The sequence below is a fragment of the Mastigoproctus giganteus genome, chromosome 1 (genome assembly GCF_048544385.1).
Source record: "Mastigoproctus giganteus isolate SK-2022 chromosome 1, ASM4854438v1, whole genome shotgun sequence".
NCBI classification, from domain to species: Eukaryota; Metazoa; Arthropoda; class Arachnida; order Uropygi; family Thelyphonidae; genus Mastigoproctus; species Mastigoproctus giganteus.
This window is the reverse complement of record NC_143575.1, coordinates 65,642,000-65,663,545: the sequence shown is the minus strand read 5'-3', so window position 1 is coordinate 65,663,545 and position 21,546 is coordinate 65,642,000. Positions and strand designations below refer to the sequence as shown.

Below are 21,546 nucleotides of genomic sequence, written 5' to 3'. Positions count from 1 at the left end.
AATGCTTCCCATTTTGAATTTGCTGTTGGTAACATCATCAGTTGGTCCCACTGTATAGAATTTAAATACTGTCTCAGTCCATCGTAGTCGCCTTTACGAAAGCAATAACCCTTCCCTTTACCTTGCACAGATTGTTCATTTACCTACAAGAATACCAGAAAATCCTAATCACACAGCCAACATGCTTGATCTTTTTCTCACAAACAACCCTTCTAAGTACACGGTCGAAGTGAGAGGTCCTTTAGGCATTTCAGATCACAACTTGGTGATTGTCTCTTCTCCAATGGAGCCTTTATCTCATGGCTATTCCCAACCTCGTATTGTTTGGCATTACAAGAATGCAAAATGGGATGACCTGCAAGATTTCTTTTCTTCTTTTCCTTGGTCGGATTACTGTTTCGAAACTTCTGATGTCAACGTTTGCTCATATCATGTCAGTGAAATTATTCTTGCAGGAATGGAATCCTTTATCCCACACTCCACTTTAAAATCTCGTCCTTTATCTAAACCTTGGTGTTCCAATAAATGTGCTAAGGCTGTTCAAGAGAAGAATGTTGCATATCGTAATTGGCTTGTTTCTCATTCTTCAGTTTCATTTTCTGCCTACACCAAAGCTCACAACAATTGTAAAGCAGTTATTAATCAGTCCAAACTAGAGTTTGAAGAGGCTAAGAGTAGAAAACTTGCTTCTTGCCCTAATGGTAGCTGAGCATTCTGGTCCCTTACCAAAGCTATTGGCCACAACTTTTGCCCATCTCTGCTCCCACCTCTGTCCAAACCAGATGGTTCTGTTGTCATTTCAGTAAAGGATAAAGCTGACCCACTAGCATCCCATTTTTCTTTCAACTCATATATTAATGATCTTGGTAAAACACCTCCCACTATTCCCAACATACTCCATTCAATGCCTCCTGTGGTCTTCTGTCAAAAGGATGTCAGAAGGATTTTGACGAATCTTGATGCTAAGAAAGCTCCAGGTCCCGATGGTATTTCTCCACTTGTTCTCAAAACCTGTGCTCCTGAACTTACTCCTATTCTTTGCCGCCTTTTTTCACTCTCTTATTCCAAAGGTGTTTTTCCTTCTGTTTGGAAATTTGCTCATATCCAGCCAGTTCCTAAAAAGGGTGACAAATCCCTCCCATCCAATTATCGTCCCATTGCAATTACTTCTACTCTTTCTAAAGTAATGGAGAAATCAATTAACCACCAACTCTTAAACTACCTAGAAACCTTTCGTCTGATCAACGATCGCCAGTATGGATTCTGTCAGTGTCGATCCACTGATGATGTTCTGGCTTATGTTACCCATTTATGGACTAATTCAATGGAAAGGTTCGGTGAAACACAAGTAGTTGCTCTTGACATCTCAAAGGCTTTCGATCATGTATGGCCTAAAGGTCTTCTAAAGAAGCTTCCTTCTTATGGTTTGCCAACTGTTTTTAGTAACTGGTTATCCAGTTTTCTCTCTGATCACTCACTGAGGGTGATGGTAAATGGCTTGTATATGAATGACCTTCTCCCATTGACTGGAAATCCTATCCATAGTGCAATCAGCTTCAACTTCTCAAAAATCTGCTACCAATTCCTTGAATGCCGATCTTCAGGTAATTCTCCAGTGGGGCAAAGACAACTTAGTTGATTGCAACCCTTCTAAAACTCAGTCTTGTCTTATATCTCGCAAAAGGATTCTTCTGCTCCTATGCTTATCTTTAGTGACACTTCGATTTCTAGACAAAATGATATATCTCTTTTGGTGATTACCCTGACTTCTGATCTCTCTTGGCACAAGCACATTACAAATTTTGCTTCCTCTGCATCTAAAAAACTTGGTTTTCTCTTTCACTCTCGGCGTTACTCTCCTTCCAAACAGCTGCTCACTCTATATAAATCGCAAATCTGCCCTGCCATGGAATGTTGTTCCCACATCTGAGGTGGTGCCCCCAAAACCTCTCTCAGGCTTCTTGATTCCATTCAGAAGAGGGCAGTTAGGTTAATTAATGATTCATCTCGAACAGAGTCTCTCCACTCACCGTCTCATTGATGTACTGTTTCTGTTGCATGCCTCTTCTACAGATACTTCCATGGGCACTGTTCTTCTGAATTGGATTCTATAATTCCCGCTCTCTCTTTCAAAACAGTCCGAACACGTGCCGTCACCAGCCAACATTCGTTTACTGTCCAACTTCAAACTCACAGAACCAACTTTTCATCTTCCTCGTTTATTCATTCAACTGCCGTTTTCTGGAACAACCTTCCTTCGTACGTATTTCCTGAAAATTACAGTCTACAGAAGTTCAAGTCCAATGTCAACAAATATCTTCTTTCGTTTTCTCAACCTCCATCCAACCCAAGCACGGTATTAAGTACTATAGGTGCTAATACCTCTCGTGTTTGGGGTTTACATAAAAAAAACTTGGACATGTACCTAAAAGTTTTGGAAAGAAGTAATCTAAAATTTTAAAGATGACTTACATGGTGAATATAAAATACTAAATTTGTATTAAAGGCATGCACTTAATGTTAAAAACATGAATTAATACCAATATATTTATTACAATTCATTATGTATATATATATATTTTTACACAAGTATACATTATTACTCCCCTTTTAAACCCCAAGGATTTATTTATCATCTTCATCAGACAAAACAGTTGATGAATTTTGTTGGGGGCCTTTTTTAAGTTTACTTTTCAAGTTCTCAAAAACTTGACTTGCAAGACTGTCAGTTTCTTATATAGAAATTTTATATATTTTATTTTTTATAGCAAACATTCTTCTGTATGTACCATTTACAGATACTAACCTGTACCAAAATACTAAACAAAAAACTAGGAATGACTTGGTTACGTAATCAAGACCTCCCATGCAAACATATACCATCAATAAGAGTGATATCATGTCATTTATGCCTGTAGGGTTTTGTCATGATAAGGGAGCACTATATACGCTTACTGCTTTCTTTATAGTTCGCTGTGCAGTGTAATAAATTGTCACAATTTATTACACTGTTTAAAAAACCTGTTAAAAGAAGCAGTAAGCATTAATAAACCTGTTAAAAGAAGAAGCAGTAAGAAACAACATAAGTCACATATTTGAAATTTTACAGGAGAGTCTTAAAAACTGTTTTTCTTTGATGTAGCCATTAAAAATTGTTTGTTTCTTTCCCTTAATGCAGAGGTACCCAAACTTTGTTCACGGCACCTTTTGTGTCCCAGTAATTATATATATATATAATATTTAAAAATATGTTATATGATAGTTATTATAATAATATAATTATAAACAAAACTACAATTCATAATACAAATTATATATACTTATATAATTTTATTCTTTATATAGAGGTACTAAATAACCTTCAATTATAGATCACCACAAAATTAAAAAGATATGGCACAACAGACATTGTACACCTTTTTAAAATGAAATAAATTTATTAAAAAAAAAAAAAAAGTTTAAGTAACTTAAACCCAAATTACATGGTACCCCTTAATGTCTTTGCGGCCCCACGGTTGGAAACCATTGCCTTAATGCATAGTTGCTATTTGGTTTTTAGGAGCATTAGCAACTAAGGCCATATTACTCTGGGATATGCGGTGGTCATTCCCTGACCTTTCCGCATTCCATATTTGGTGGTGGCGGGCTAGAACCCCAGTCTAATCAAGAAGCGTATGCTACGCACTGCTGCTCCTTCCCACCTGGTTATGGAGGCGCCTAATGCATAGTAAATTTTAAAACACAATGAAATATATTTTCAAGTGTTGGAAGTTATATTTTGATTTTGAAAAAATAAAAATAAAAAGGCTGATTCGCTTCTGCACTAAGTGAAGTCAGCTGATATATTTTCAATTCAGGTATTTAAAAAAATAAAAAATAAGGAAAAAATATGGAAAAAAAATTCTATTTTTTGATATAATGTGGAATTACAGTAGTATTGTAATCACAAAAGTTTAAATGATTTTAATGAATTATTTTCATCACCCTCTTTCTCACATTCATTGATTGATGGGCCAGTGATTTAATATTTCCTCATAAGTCTTGTATTTATTGTCAATATAAGCTTGAAGCTGATAGACATTTCCAAGTTTTTAGTAGGATATGCTTGGTTTCTTGGCAAACTAATGAGGTTATCATCACCCAGCTTGAGAAATGTGTAACTGTAAGAAATCAGCCCATCTATATACTCAATGGCTGAAATAATACCATTCAATGATGAGTCACGTGAATTTTGATGGTGCCAAAGTTTTTTTTTAAGATGTTTAGGCACATTTTTTCCCAAGGACTCAATGTCTTTTTTGTAGCAAATTGGCCATCAACTTTTGAAATCCAGTATTTGCATAGTTTCTATTATTTCAAAATCCAATTTTTGGCTCGAACTCTCGATAATTTGTTTGTACAACTCGGGAGTATATATTTGATCATATATTCTAGGTTTCCTTTTAATGGTCCCAAAGTTCCTATCATTTGGGGAAAAAGAATGCCCCCTTATTGGAAAGTAATGTTCGATTTTATCGAAATGATCAGGGCTTAACAATATCTCAGAATATTATTTTTGTTCTGGCCTAGGCATCTGTCACTAAAATGGTTTAAATTTTTAACATTATTAGGAATAGCGGAGTTAATATATTTCATGAGCATTGAGCACATTTCACTGGCTCCTTTTTTTTAGTCTCTCCCTCATGGTACAAGAACAGTTTTGTCATTTCTGTCTTTAAGTTATGTATATCAAAACAATATAACTATAAAAAAACACATTCTGTACAGGGATACGTGGCATAGGCATATTTGTTTCATGCGAAAACTTTTTCGCAAGTCTTTTATGAATTAATTTAGCTGCAGCTACTCATTTTGTTGCATCCCCTAAATTACCATTCTTTAATTTGACCAATAAGTCTTCACATTTAATACAAAATGTCCATCTGTAGCCGACCAAACCTTAAGTGAAAATTTTCTCTGAAATATTTTAAGTAGAATTCATATTTTACTGTTGAACCTGGATTCTGTTTTGAGCAAAGTATGCATTATTTTCACATCTAAGCTAGCAGCTAAGTAATTTCACATCTAAGCTAGCAGCTAAGTAATCAAGTGTTTTTCCTCCATAATGTGTAGGTTTTTTAGGGAACAATTCTATGTGAGTGTGAGTTTTTTGGCATATCTCACCAGGGATAATGTTGGCTTTTGAATTCTCTCCTCTCTTATCATGTGAACTTTTGCCTAAAATCAAAAGATTACAGAGACAGCTAATACCATGCATAGATAAGAATCCTTTTTTGGCAAACTTTTATTTTATTATTATTAGCCATATGGTGCAAGTAAGCCTGAGGCTTATGCAGCACCAGCCAAAAAAAAAAAAAAAAAAAATTCTGAATTACCCTGGGGGGGGGGAGAGAGAGAGAGAGAGAGAGAGAGAGAGAGAGAGAGAGAGAGAGAGAGAGAGAGAGAGAGAGAGAGAGAGAGAGAGAAGGGAATCACCAAGAAAGAGAAGGATGATGATATCCAGCTCAGGACCCTGGGTGTGCCAAGCCCATACTCACCAGATGTGAGCCCCTAGGGTTAAATTGTTTTTATCAAAAGTAAATTTGCACTGTCTACTTTTTGGCTCATCTTTTCGAGGTCTACAAGTTTTAACACTGGTTTTTTTTTAATAAGTTTCTGTAAGAAAATATCTTGCTCATCCTTGAAGTGAAAATTATTAAATATCTTTAAAATTTGTTCTTTTTCAGCAAAATCAAACTTACTACAGCCCATACAGCAAAGACAGTCCAAACCAGTTCCACAAGCTTCAATTATTTTTCCCTTACAGTTTGTATGTCAGATCCCCTTAACTTTTGAATTACGGATCTTGTTTCTTTTGTGATTCTCTGGTTCCCATTTTATTTTTCTCAATTACTGTTACTATCTCTTGACATTGTAATAAATTAAAAAACAAAGCTAAACAAAATTACTCAGCAATTATTTTTTTGAAAACACAACTGGAAGGGTAGCAAATTGTTATCTGACTAAATGTAAACATTAAACTGGTGTGTTATTGTAAACAGGAAGCAAAAAATGCTAGTGCACCCGATTGAGTAAGAGCAGAAACACATTCAATTGATGACTCATGTTGTTTCTGGACTCATTGCGCAATTCACCACTAAATATTTTAAGGAGTTTACCAGACTGATGTTGTTTTGGCACACAATATGCATTTACTAATAAGGAACAACGTTATGCCTAAAACTCAACATTAATGGCTCATGTCCTTTCCAATCTCATTGATTCTGTAATAAATTGTCACAATGTACCCTTCTAAAAGAAAGAACAGAAATAATTGAATTAAAAAGTATACTGTGGTTTTTAATGAAAATTTTGCTATAATATACTACTACACAAGATGTCAAAAAATGGGGGTTGACTTATAAGCTGATAAACTGACACTGGAATGTGTAGTAAATACAGTTAATTTAGCTGGAGAATTTCCTTCAATACCTCTAGAAACAAACTACACTTTGTTTAGGCATATTACAGTTGTATGAAATATAATTTCTTTGTAATTAACAGAGCAGCTGAGCTTTTTAATAAATAAGATTTGGACTATAGTTTATTGTGTATTGAAGTAGGAAATACTGAAAAACAGTTGAGCAATTTTTATATGAATGATCCAGCACTTTTTGTACCTTATATAAATTTTTATAATTATTTTATGCATATGCCAATAAATGTTTGTTTGTAGATTATTATTTTGCATTTTTATTGATTGACAATAAAGATTTTTTTATATATGAGGGCAGATTAAAAAATATGTGGACTGTGGCTGTTATTCAGTCTGAAGTAATCTTAGTCTTGGAATACTATAGTTTATTTTTCAAAATAGCATCTTTGACAATCTATACATCATTTACAATGGTTTAATAGTGTTTCAGAGAAATGTCACAGGCCAGTTTTTGTGCGCATGCAGGTGTGTGTGTGTGTGCACGCACACACACAGACACACATGCATTGCATATGCACTTTGCAAATAGACTTGTAAAGTATTAGCATAATAAGAATTATTCACAATATGATTTGATCTTCTGGGTAGGAGCGCTGTAAACTTATTCCTTTAGCATCAAAAAACAAATCAACAAAAATCTTTTGGCAGAACAAGCAGTACAGAATATTTTTGGTAGGCTTTCAAATGCTAGATCAAAATGTATCCATGACTGAACACAACTGATAATTAAGGGTATTAAAATCCAGAATTTCTTCTACTTGTGTCATGAACTGAAGTATCCTTCAAATGACAAATTAACTTTCTTTTGATTTTGCTCACCTTTAAGTAAACAATCTGGTTCAATGCCACAATCACAATATTGTGACACCACTCAAAGAAAACATTCAAATTTTCTCACAGTAATAGTCTTCTGTCTTCCTTTAATAATTGCTCCTCTTTCAATATGTGCATTTGTTACAGCCATGTTCAAATAGCAGCTTCTTTGTTGGTCCATCACTATAGCTTTGCAACTTTTAAAATGCTTTTACCACTTAAGACCAATCTTTTAAAAGCATTAGTTCAACAGAATTTTTGAATCATCGTGTATGTTTCCTGATCCTCTATCAAACAATAACAGGAACTTCTGCTTTGATTGCCACACTACTTCACAAAACAATTTGCTAAGAAATCATTACTCTATCACAATGCACAGTTGTTGAATCAGTCCATATATTTTTCTGTCTGTCCTTTCTGTCTATGTATAAACTGAATGGTTTTCCCTCTAAACTTCTATAACTACAGTTACAAAAGTAGTATATATTCTTGAAAATTTTTCGATAAAAATAAACATACCTCTGCTATCCTTATAACTTCTAGTCTCTCCTCACTCATTAATTTAAGAGTAAGACTTCCCAGTAAAACTGGCAAAAGGAAGTACCTGTATAAAAAAAAAAATAGACAACTATCAATTCCATATTAAGTTTAACCAAATGCAGTTCTGCATTTCAGATTAAATCTCCTTTGAATGTTTTGAATAATGCAGGGTAATAACATATGATATGCATAGAAGTTTTGCTATAGCTGTTTGCAGGTGTATACAAATACCAAGGGGCATAGCACTGCTCAATAGTCTAAAGTCAGGTCACAGATCATTCCAAAGATTTTCCCATTCTTAATGGGGTGCACCAATCAGGACAACTAACAATTTGGAATGCATATATGTTAGAAAATTACCTTAATGTTAATACTTTTTAAGCTATTCCTGTGTGAAAACTGTCTTGATGTGCTGATATGATGTCTACATTTAACATTTTGATATTTGCATTAGCAGCAAAAATTTTTTTTGATATCTAGCAATGCTGCTCAGAGGTGAAGTCAAATGTTATTCAATATTTTTAAGCTCTGACATTGATTTCATATTTCAGAGATGTATAACTTTGCTTTAATGGAGACTCAATCCAGCAGGAATCTTGCAAATGAAAAAAAATTAAAGATAGGCAAGAAGTGGTTGTAATGAGTTCTATGGAAATATATAGAATAGAAGGAAGCAGTGACAAAGTGCCAAAAGTCTTCCAATATGATCTCTCTCTCTCTCTCTCTCTCAATCAGCACTAGTTTTATTTTCTGAATGCCCTCATGTTGCAATATTTTAAAACTAGTCCCCCAAAAATATTTATTTAAAAGAAAGTAATATATGAAGTATTCTGTAGACCAGTGGTTCTCAACCTTTTCTGCCACACGCAACCTTTTCACTCTGTGTCAGAATGTCATTCCCCCCTTTCCAAGATTGTCTGACTCAAAGGGTGCATTTCAAAAATGATAAAAAAGTGATATATTTATCTTTATTTTTAATTTAATATGTGACATCCAATAAAGTGTGATGTCCTGTAGATTATGTACAATCTGTAGAATTGTAGTTTGTAGAAAGATCAATATTCCAACAGTTTGAGTCTGTCAATCTGTGGTCCCAATTCCCCTGAAACCCTAAAATTCTCCCCCTGGTTGAGAACCCCTGCTATAGACCTTCCTAAAAATACAGTTAAAGTCCGTTATAATAACAATAATGAGGGGAAAAAATACTCATTATAAATGGACTCTTGCTACAGAGATTATTAAATGGGTTTTTTTTTTGTTTACTTCTTGAAGTAGCATTTATGCAGAAGAAAAAAGAAATTCAAACATGTGTACTCTCACTTCTGTTCTTAATCATTATACAGTCAGTTCTGCTATAACACACATTTTGGCAATGCGAATTTGTGCAAACGTGACTAATATATTAGGGAACAATGTGGGTATAATGTAATTTTCGCATTGGCTCGTGTGAGTAACATCAGGTGAATGCAAAACCCAGCACCAAGCTGAAAATAGCGACCTGTGCAGAAATACATACAAGTTTATGAAGCTTAAAAATGTGTGAAAGCTATATTTCCCATTTACTGTAGTTGTATTGGTCGGAGACACACCATTGTCATTTGCTGTATTCACAAGATATTGTAAGCCGACTCATGTTTTCAGGAGCTCACATTTTTCAGTTCAAACAAATTTCGTGGGGCATGATAGCATGAGCAGAGGAGTACATTTCTGGAGGTCATTACCATAAAACAATAAAAATAATTAGCAGTTCCTGGTTTATTGGGCTTTTCTGTTAAGTGCAATCTAATTATAAACAGGTAGTAAACTGGATCTTATTGCATTTGTGATAATACTGATAGCTGGAATTTTGTGGGTTTTTACGTTATTTTGGTGAAATGTGTTTTCCCTTCCATGAACTCTTCAATTATATTAAAAACAAATAAATTTTCAAAATCTTCTTTTCGTTCCTATTTTTTTAAGCATCCTATTTGTTACCAAGTATCGCACTTGTGCATGTTGTGTTCGTCGTTATTGATTGCTTATCTTTTTTACTGTTTTAAATTTTACAATCCAAAAAAAAAAAGTCATTGAATAGAAATATTAATTAGTATGTATATATTACAGTGCTAATATTTACTGTAATATTTATTTATTTATTAGAAATTTAAAATGTTTAAACCTGTGTTTGAATGCATATTACCATTTAAAAAAATACTCCACGAGGAGGTTTCCAAGTTGGATGTATAGTGAAGTTGCCACATTACTTGAGCAGAAAAAGGTGGCATAGAAAAGTTACAGAGCAATAAAAAGTACTGAAGCCTATAACAGCTACAAGATGATATGTAATAGAGCCACAGAAAAGGTTCGACAGGCAAAGGCAGTTTATGAGAAATCACTAGCAAACAGAGCAAAGGGGGGGGGGGAAGGAACTCTTCGCATATATAAATGCCAAGAAGAGCAGGACAAACTAGACTGGACCTTTATGTAAGGGAAAGGGGATAGTATTAAATACACCAGCTGCCATTGCAGATGAACTCAACAGTTATTTTGCATCGATATTTACAAATGAAAAACCTTTTGTGGAAATGGGAAATTGTGGGAGCGAAGTTGAAAAATATGTAATTAACAATATTGAAATTTCGAAAGATTATTTAATGAAAAAACTTTCGAACCTACAGGCCAGTAAGGCTCCTGGAGTTGATGGAATATACCTTATAATCTAAAGGGAGGCGGCAAGTGAGTGCATTGAACCATTGAGGCTAATTATGCGAGCATCACTAGACTCTGGGGAGATTCCCTTGGATTGGAAAAGTGCCAATGTATCTTCCATACATAAGGGTGGCTCTAAGAGTGAAGTGGGAAATTATCGACCCGTCAGTCTGACTTCAGTGGTAGGGAAAATCATGAAGGCAATGATCAAGTGTGGAATTCAGGATCATTTGGATTGAATTGAAATTCTCAAGGATACTCAGCATGGTTTTGTAAAGGGAAAATCATGTTTAACAAATCTGGTTTGCTATTTTGAAAGGGTCACTCACGAGCTGTATTTAGGGAATAATTTCGACATTGTTTATTTAGATTTCAGCAAAGCATCAGAGTAAAATGAATGAGGACGAAATTTTCAAGATTATAAATGATGCTAAAACTAGGGGACATAGATTCAAATTATGGGGGGGGTATGTTTAGATTGGACTGCAGGAAGTTTTATTTTAGCCAGCGAGTTATAAATTACTGGAATAAGTTGCCTACATGGGGGGTAGAGGCTGACAATTTGGGGAAATTCAAAGGTCATCTGAACAGTACCTTCGGGTGAGGGAAGTGCATAGGATGACAGGTTTAATTTCCTTTTCTTTTATTAATTATTAGTGTTTGTTTTTTTTTTTTTTTGGCTGGTGCAGCATAAGCCATAGGCTTTCTTGCACCATGCAGCCATTATTAATACTAATACTGCGTTAACAATTTTATTGGGTTTGTAACTTGTTTTTTAGTATTTTACCACACTGAACATTTTTTTTGAGTGCTCTGCCCCTATGCTATTTTTCCCACAAGCCCTGTTTTTAATGTGCGAAATACCATAACATGGAGATTTTTAGGAACACATATACCACTTTATAGCAGACCTGACTATAATAATAATATAGCTATTCTTTATTGCAATAAAACAATAGAATAATGAAATATATATTTAATATGGTATCATGAACATTCATGTTGCCCCAACATTAACTAAAGTAAAAAATGATTACTACACACTTATGCAGAATAAAACTTGTGGGGGGGAGGAGACAGAGAATAAGACTTAAATGCAAAAACAATGAAATAGAATTAATTCAAAATCTTTGTTCCTTTGTTACTGCTCATGTACTATTTCAACCTATGCTTACTAATGAAACCCACTGCTTTTCTTAATAGTAAATGTTTTACGTAATCAACCTCCACTAGCCTTACTTGATGAAGTCTTACTCTTCTCACGTTCCTTTATTCCTTTCTTTATGTATGATCTCAGTTCAGCTCTTAAAGAAATGACATTCTCTCTATGCTAGTCATTAACAACATTAATATTGCTGACTCTGGAGGTGCAAACATGCCTAGTCAGCAACATTAGCTTTCTACACTATTTGTAGAGTTTTGGATTATTCATTAACCAAGTAAAACTAAATACAATAAACCCTTGCTAATACAGTTACAGTTAATCCAGATCGAAATATGAAAAATTCTGTTCACAGCTGAGTACTTTGAAAGACACAGGATTTAGGAAGGCAGATAAGTCACTAACTGCGCAGAGAGAGAGAAGGGGGGAGGAGATGGAACATATGTTATATTGTCTTGCGTGTTGTTCAGTATCGTTGTTGACTCTGAGTTGGAGGGATATTATTGCTTATATCACTTCATTTGTGTACCTCTTTATATGTATATATGTACATAAATCAACATATTTTATATAATTATGGGGGTTCTAAAGAATTGAAAAGTGGAATAAAAAGAAAACACGTTACTTTAACTATAATTAACAACTTCAAAGTGATAGAACAACTTGAAAATGGTGTACCTGGAAAAAAAATTGCTGAAGAATTTGGTATTGGCCAATAGACTGTGTCAGATATTAAAAAACAAAAAGGATCTATAAAGATATTTTCTTTAAAATTCTATGTGGAAAGTGATAAAAGCAGTGTATCAAATAGACAGACATTAAAAAAGCTAAAAGAAGTGTTGCTGTAAGAAGTTGTATTCAGCTATCTATATACTGTATATTGTATGTTTTGCCATGTGCTGATTGGAGGAATGAATGAGAATATGATGGATATGCAGAAATGAAATGCTTTCATTTGGTTCATATATAAAAGCCATCGTTGCTTTTTTTTTTTTTTTTTTTTAAGGAAATCATGATATCATTATTACTGTTTGTTAATGCACTTGAAATGTAATACACTGCATACATTAACAAACCTCTTAATTTACTGTGACATTCTTACTAGGACTGTTGTGGTAAATTGGATTGTGGTAAATTGTGTGGTGTGCATTACCACAATTAATGATGTTATACGTAACAATGTATCACACATTATACATATAACATCATTAAATGTGAGTTGGTTATAATGATTCATGAATATAAACTATATGAATGCCTGTGCTTATAATACTTAAGAATCAATGTATTACACAGTGTTGAATATGCAAACTTTTAATGAGCTCAACTTTGCTCATTCTGACACTAACTCTGATCAGTCAGCAAAGTTGGTGTAGAAACATTCCATATATAATTGAATGTGCTTATAATATTTAAGAATCAATGTATTACACTTCTTGCCACTGTGCGAACCTTACTAACTTACGCCTGGACACACTCTAGCTCTGTAAGTGAGAGGCGCACAGAGATCGCTAGAGTCAAAGCGGACCTTGCGAGGTGTGGCTATCCCATCAATACCCTTGACAGGTGTGACCTACAGGCATGCGACCAACAGAAACATCCAAAGTGACTCAACCACGAGCGCCTTTATCCCATACTACCCAAACCTATCACAACAGGTCTGTAGGATCTTAAAATCGCATGGGATAAAGTGCCTCCAACTCCCAGGCAGGAAACTACAATCCCTCATTTCCAACGTAAAAACACCTGTCCCCACCCTACTGCAGAGCGGGTTAGTCTACCGCATCTCTTGCCGTGACTGCACTAGCTGCTACTTCGGGGAAACCAGAAGGCGGCTCGAAAAATGCCTTTCCGAACACAAGAGGGTGATCTGTTTGACGGATGTGGAGCACTTAGCTATTGCTGAGCACGTCTGGGCAACCCACCACGACATTGACCCACACCGCGATGTCGTGATTGTGGATAAGTCCCGCCATTATCTGCGCCGCGCCTGGTTGGAATCGTTAAACATCAAATGCTCCAATACCTCAATGAACAGGAACAGTGGTTGTCAAGTCCACCCTATCACCGAAGCAATAGTCCTGTCCATTGACAAGCGCTGGCCACGTCCACATACGTCACAGCCACAGGCTTCAACCTCAAACAATTAGCCACGGGCTTCACGTACCAGATTTGCAGTACACGCCTCCATTCTAACTGTCATTTTATGTTTTTGTTTCAACTGAAGAAGGTTGTCTAACCAACCGAAAGCTTTGTATGTTTCTATGTATATTTATTAAATCTGTTGCAATTCGCTCTGAGAAAGCCGAAATTTATTTTTACTAAGTGTTGAATAGGCAAACTTTTAATGATCTCAACTTTGCTCATTCTGACACTAACTCTGATCAGTCAGCAAAGTTGGTGTAGAAACATTCCATATATAATTGACACATGGGGGGATTGATTGATTTGATTTGGTAGTTGTTGGCGCATCGGCTTCTGTGGCCATATTGCACCTCCCAAGGTTTTTGCAGTACTTTGATCCAAGCCCGAGGTGGGAATCGAACCCGCGACCTTTGGGTTGCCGGGAGGTACTTTACCCATTCGGCTAGCCCGGTCGGCCATGGGGGGAGGAGCATGATGTAGAGTAGAAAGTATTTCATAATGACATTACAATCTGAAACGTCTATAAATGCAATTTAAGTTTCCAGAAGACCTTTAAAAGCTTGGACCCTTGGGATTTAATTTAGAAATGAAAGGATGGCAAAGGTAAAGAAAGCCAAATGAGAATCACAGGAAACTTAAAAGCTCTACAGTGATATTTTTTTATTTAGTTTCATCAACGTTACCTATATTTTATTTATTAAATTTTCCATTTATTTGTGTTCTAAGTTTTTGTTCTTTTAAAGCTATCTTTTGCTTCACTAATCTGGATGACTCCCCCCCCACATTAATCCAGATTAGCAAAGGTTTACTGTATACTGTTTTCTCTTTGACTTCCACAGCTTAGTCATCTCTGATCAAAAGTTGTCCTTTCAGCTGCAGTAAAGAAAGCCAACACGAGAACCACGGAAAACTGGTAAACTTATACCAATGAAACTCGTTTCCTGCTGCCACACTTTCTCCCTTCGTTCTTGGTAAACAGATGGTGCGTGTTATCGGTAGTGGCAGTAGAAGTCGATTGGAGTTCATAAGTGGGCTGAAATTTACTTACAGGTAGACCCCCTCTAGACTGCTTTAGTCTTAGGGTGTTTATCCCTCCCCTTTCCCGCTGTTTTAACTGACTTCTACTGCTACTACTGATATCACACACCGTCTATAGAAGTCATTTTCCTATTTTAAAACAGCAGGAAGTGAAGGGGATTTAAACAACCTACTGAGGCAGTCTAGGGGAGTGTACCTGTAAGCAAATTCAGCAGTGAAAGCATTACAATCATGAACTTCAATAATCTGCTTTTAATAATGGGAAAAAACTAATCAATACATCATTATCGACTTCTCTGCCACTACCGATAACACACACACACACACACACACACACACACACACACACACACACACACACACACACACACACCTCTGTTAACTGAGAATGCAGAAAGAAACTGCGAGAAAAGAGTTTGCCTCTTATAAGTTTACTGAAGTTTCCTGTGGTTCTCGTGTTGACTTTCTTTACCTTCGCCATTCTTTCATTTCTAAATTATATCTCCACAGTCCAAGCTTTTAAAGGTCTTCTAGAAACTTAAATTGCATTTACAGAAGTTTCAGATTGTAATATCATTATGAAATACTTTCTACTCTACATCGTGCTCCTCCCCCCATGTGTCAATTATATATGGAATGTTTCTACACCAACTTTGCTGACTGATCAGAATTAATGTCAGAATGAGCAAAGTTGAGATCATTAAAAGTTTGCATATTCAACACTGTGTAATGCATTGATTCTTAAGTATTATAAGCACAGGCATTCATATAGTTCATATTCATGAATCATTATAACCAACTCACATTTAATGATGTTATATGTATAATGTGTGATACATTGTACACATAACATCATTAATTGTGGTAATGCACACCACACAATTTACCACAACAGTCCTGTAAGAATGTCACAGTAAATTAAGAGGTTTGTTAATGTATGCAGTGTCATCATCATCATCAGCCATTTTCAATCCACTGCAAGATGAAGGCCTCTCCAGCAACTTTCCAGTTCCTTCTGTTTTGAGCACTGGCCATCCATTTACTACCCAAAAACTCGTGAATTTCATCTATCCATCTCCGCCTTTATCTTCCAGGTTTTCTTCTAGCTCCTCTTGGGTATGATTCTGTTATTTTCTTAGTCCATCTGTCATCATGTCTTCGAGCTATGTGTCCTGCCCAAGACCATTTTAGTTCTTTACTTTTGATAAGAATGTCCTTTACTTGAGTTTGCTGCCTAATCCATGTGTTTCTCTTCTTATCTAACAGTCTGATTCCTAATATAATTCGTTCCATTCTTCGCTGTGTAGTTCTCAGCTTCTCTTCCATTCTTTTGGTGAGTGCCCAAGTTTCACTTCCATAAGTCATGGTGGGGAGTATACATTGATTCATTATTTTACGTTTCAGACAAACTGGGATGTTGCTCTTTACGTTTCAGACAAACTGGGATATTGCTTTTCAGTATGTGACTATATTTCCTGAATGCTATCCATCCAAAATTTATTCTTCTCTTGACTTCCAGCCATTTATCATTATTACAGCTAATAACTTGTCCCAGATAAGTATATGACTCCACCTTTTCAATTACTGCTCCTTCAATCATTATTTCCCTTTCCGTGGCATACTTGTTCATCATTACTTTTGTTTTAGCCATATTCATCTTTAGTCCAAAATCCTTACTAACTGTGCATAACTGATTAAGATTTTCCTCTAATTCTTTGGGATCGTGGCTTATAACCACAATGTCATCTGCAAATCGTAAATGGTTTAGGTACTCTCCGTTCACATTGACTCCTTTCTGCGACCAGTCTAATCTTCTAAAAGCTTTCTGAAGGGAGGCAGTTAACAGCTTCGGAGATATTGTGTCTCCTTGTTGAACTCCTTTCGCGATTTTAAATTTGCTACTGTCTTTGTCTAGTCTAATAAAGGATGTAGCACTCTCATATATTTTCTTCAAAATCATAATATATGGTGTAGCTATACCTTGTCTTTCCAGTGCCCGAAACATTGCTTTATGCTGTATGGAGTCAAATGCCTTTTCATAATCCACAAATGCCAGGCATAATGGTGTTTTATATTCATATGCTTTCTCCATTAGCTGTGATATTACGTGAAGGTGATCCATAGTTGAGAATCCTGTCCTAAAGCCAGCTTGCTCTTTCGGTTGATTCTCATCAAGTATTCTTTCTAATCTGTTAGTAATGACCCTTGCGAACAACTTGTAGATGTGGGATAACAAGCTAATTGGTCTATAATTTCCAATTACTGATTTATCTCCTTTCTTATGCAGCAAAACTATGATTGTATTATTCCGCTGTTTAGGCGTCACACCTTTTCCAATGCACTTTGTGAAGAGCCTTGCCAGTTTTTGTGTTATGTCTCTTCCTCCCAATTTTAACAACTCTACAGTAACTTCATCTTTCTCCGGGGCTTTCCGATTCTTCATTTTCTTCAATGCATGTTCTACCTCATTAGGAAGATGTCGTATGTGTTGTTACTTTGCAATCCATCTTCCCCACTGCTGGTATCATTCCCTCGCTCCTTGTATAATTCTCTATAGTAGTCTTCTGCTATTTGAATTATGCCTTCTCTGCTGTTTATAAGTACACCATCGCTATTCTTCAGTTTCAGTATCATTTGTCTTTCTGTATTACTGCTCATGGCTGCTGATTTAAATCCTTTGTTTTCCCTTAATGCTTGTTCTACTTTCCTTGTATTAAATCTTCTTATGTTCTCTCTGAGTCTCTTTCTAATGGCTTTGCATAACTCAGTATACTCAATTTTCTCCCTGTCAGTGTTTTTCTTGCTCTTTATTTGTCGTCTTCGGTTCATCATGACAAGTGTTTCTTGACTAATTTTTTCTTCTTTGGATTTCTGTTTCCCTATAGGTTTCTTGGGCTTTATCCCTTTCAGAAAGTTGTAATATTCCTCGTCGATATCTTGGTCCTGAGCAGTCTACAGAAGCTCAAACTTGTTCTTAAATTCCAGTACATACTGCTTTTTCTCCTCCTCTGTTATCTCAAAGACCTTTGTATTATTTACTCGAGTCAGTTTTTTCCTTTCCTTTTCTACATGTATGCAGTGTATTACATTTCAAGTGTATTAGCAAACAATAATAATTCATGATTTCTTAAAAAAAAAAAAAAAAAAAAAAAAGCATCGATGGCTATATATGAACCAAATGAAAGCATTTCATTTCTGCATATCTATCATATTCCCATTCATTCCTCCAATCAGCACATGGCAAAACATACAATACACAGTATATAGATAGCTGAATACAACTTCTTACAGCAACACTCCTTTAATGTCTGTCTATTTGATACACTGCTTTTATCACTTTCCAATAGAATTTTAAAGAAAACATCTTTATAGATCCTTTTTATTTTTTAATATCTGACACAGTCTCTTAGCCAATACCAAATTCTTCAGCAATTTTTTTTCCAGGAACGCTATTTTCAAGTTGTTATATCACTTTGAGCTTGTTAACGATAGTTAAAGTTTTCAAGATTATTTTAAAAGAAATTTTCATGATTATAAATGATGCTAGAACTAGGGGACATAAATTCAAGTTAAGGGAGGAAATGTTTAGATTGGACTGCAGGAAGTTTTATTTTAGCCAGCGAGTTATAAATTACTGGAATAAGTTGCCTACATGGGTGATAGAGGCTGACAGTTTGGGGAAATTCAAAGGTCATCTGGATAGTACCTTTGGGTCAGGGAAGTGCATAGGATGATAGGTTTAATTTCCTTTTCTTTTATTAATTATTAGTATTTATTTATTTTTTTTGGGGCTAGTGCAGCATAAGCCATAGGCTTTCTTGCACCATGCAGCCATTACTAATACTAATATTTACTAATACTAATATTCCCATTCATTCCTCCAATCAGCACATGGCAACACATACAATACACAGTATATGGATAGCTTATGTGAAATGTATGAAAAAAATAATAATTTACTATTATTTAACTATGTATATTTTAATAATTTAACTGTAAATTTAGTTAAAAATAGCTTTACATTAAAACCAGGAAAAACTGTGTCCTGAAAACTTTTTTTTTTCCAGGACAGTATGCCCAAAACTAGGACAATTTTCGAATGCAGTAACCCAATAAATACTGCCCCCCCCCACCAATTAGACTGGAAATATCACTGCTTTCCTTCATTGAATTCTGAGAAGGCACTAGATAAAAGAGATAGTTTCAACTATTGTACTTGTTTTGATGGATTAACATCAAAAAGTTTTTAACACAATTCTCAATTTGACCTAAAACTAAATACTGACTTCTGGCTACGTAATCTTTATGAAATAAAATGGTGGAAAACTTCAAAATTATTGGTATTAAATTTGTTAGAAACACTATAAAAACTTGGGCGGCAAGATGCATATTTCTTCACGAACCATCAATATTTTAATATAAACTGTCAATTTAAAATATTAGAAAAGTAAATAACTTACTTACTTACTTCATATCTGATGTGGAAACCTCTTCTAAATCTTCGTTATCGCTAAATAGACCAATCATATTGACCATGTGCGTGGCTTCCTCTAAATCAGTTATAATCTTCTTAACTTCATCCTACATTATGACATTTCTATTACATATAAATCTATTCCAAAATACCAAAGAAAAAATAAGATTTAAAAATAATGCATAACTGGATAGATCCCATCCACCTGGGGTGGATGGGATCTATCCAGTTATGTTAAAGGAGGCGGCAAAGGAATTAAACAAAGCCTTAGCCATAATTATGAGAGCATCCTTGGATTCAGGGGAAGTCCCCGTGGACTGGAGATGTGCAAACGTATCCCCAGTTAACAGAGGATCAAAGGGTGACATAAGTAATTACAGACCTGTTAGTTTAACTTCTGTTCAGGGATATGAATATTGACTTTCAAAATTTTCCCCATCTTTAAAAAAATTAGAAATAGGGCAGTCATAAATCTTAAAAATTCAAACTGCCAAAACTTGTTTGTTCCCATGGACCAATTTGCTTGGTTTATATTCAAAGATATAAATACACTTTCATATAGATATCCATGTTCTGTCCTGCTTTTTATTTTAATTGCCTGCTCCTAGAATTGCAAAATTCTTTAATTCAAAGATTATTTTTTCACTACTTTAATGTGACAGATTAAAATCATAAATTAAATATGGTATTATAAATGATGAAAAAGTTTAATGATTATTGGCAGTAACGATAAATACACTGCTCCACATAATTATCACATCACCCACCACTCTCTCGCCTCGGACGAGTGTTAACTTACATTATGTGAATTGACCCATTTCTACCTGTTTACATCAATATGTTGTTAGAGACATGAATTTTGTAGGCATTTTCAATAATGCAAGGGGTGAAAATTATAATTTCTTTTTTTACATTTTTTAAATTTTATTTATTTTCATTATTGTTATGAAAATAAATTGTAAAATACTTTTAAGTTATTTTAAGTTTATTTTGTGTGATTAACCCAGAAAATATTTTCCATTCAGGTATAAAATATATTCAATTTAAACATTATTTAGTAAGGTGATGCAATAATTCTGTTGAGCAGTTTATGTATTGTAATTTTGTAACAGTAAATATAATTTTATAAATGTCCTCATTTTTAAAACCAAAAACGTCTTAGGTTCTTCCTATTTTGTACTATCTTTTGAATTTTAGATCTGGTTATTTTGGTTTTTAGAAGCATTAGCAACTAAGGCCATATTGCTTAGATCTGGTAATCCTAAGTTTACCAAATAGTAAATAGGACCAAATTTAAAACTTTAGTTGAATGATAAAGTATTTTAAATGAACTATAAACATAAATTCTGTCCACAAATGATTTTTTAGAAAACTGAAAATAATAATATGCACATTCATTGGCAGCTTTTTTTTTTGTGTCTTGGTTAGTATACTAACTACAGGCAACCCCAGTATAACACGGTACTTCTACATGGTTCTGCTCTAACACGATTGATAAACTGCAGCAATCCTCGCATAAGACAGTATTTTTGAGCTTTTGTGCTGGGAAAACCCTGCTATTATGTTAGATGTAATTTTCAACGTTCCATTCCTTTTTGTGACTCCCTGCTGTTGACTCGTTAGTCAACAGCAGGGAGTCACAGAAATGTGACTTAGAAAAATATCACCTTCGTGATATTTTTCTAAAGCACATTTCTAGAGGTCACTACCATAAAACAATAAAAACAATTTGCAGTTTCTGGTTTATTGGTCTTTTCTGTTAGTGTAATCAATTATAAACGGGTAGTAAACTCGATCTTGCATTTGCTATAGGACTGATAGTTGGAATTCTATGGGTTTTCACGTTATTATGGTGAAATGTGTTTCCCCTTCCATGAAATATTCAATCATATAAAAAACGTAAATAAATTTTCAGAAATTCATTACTCAGTATCGTGTTTTGCAACTTATGCGTGCCATGTTTTTTGTTATTAATTGCTTATCATTTTTACTATTTTAAATTTTACAAACCAAAAACAAGTCAGTGAACAGAAATATCAATTAATATGTACATATTACAGTATGTATCAATTAAGCTATGTATGTAAGCGTAAATTTATTTTTATTTTGCTAACTGGAAAATATTCTTCTGATTTTCGCATATTATTTAAAGTGGAGGGCCACTATAATTTGTTAGGACAGAACCTGGGTTAGGTTCTGTACTATTGAACT

At 34.7% G+C, this 21,546-nt stretch overlaps 1 protein-coding gene across 1 annotated transcript in view; it reads right to left on the bottom strand.

Moving 5' to 3' along the window:
- The window catches only part of Tap42 (immunoglobulin binding protein Tap42), a 95,169-nt gene that overhangs the window by 48,225 nt on the left and 25,398 nt on the right, over positions 1 to 21,546 (bottom strand). Inside the window, exons 2-3 of the mRNA XM_090380388.1 lie at positions 19,330 to 19,442; positions 7,808 to 7,892 (exon numbers count right to left, since the gene is read on the bottom strand). Of these exons, the coding sequence (XP_090236514.1) occupies positions 7,808 to 7,892; positions 19,330 to 19,442 (198 nt within the window). The remainder of the gene's footprint in view (positions 1 to 7,807; positions 7,893 to 19,329; positions 19,443 to 21,546) is intronic.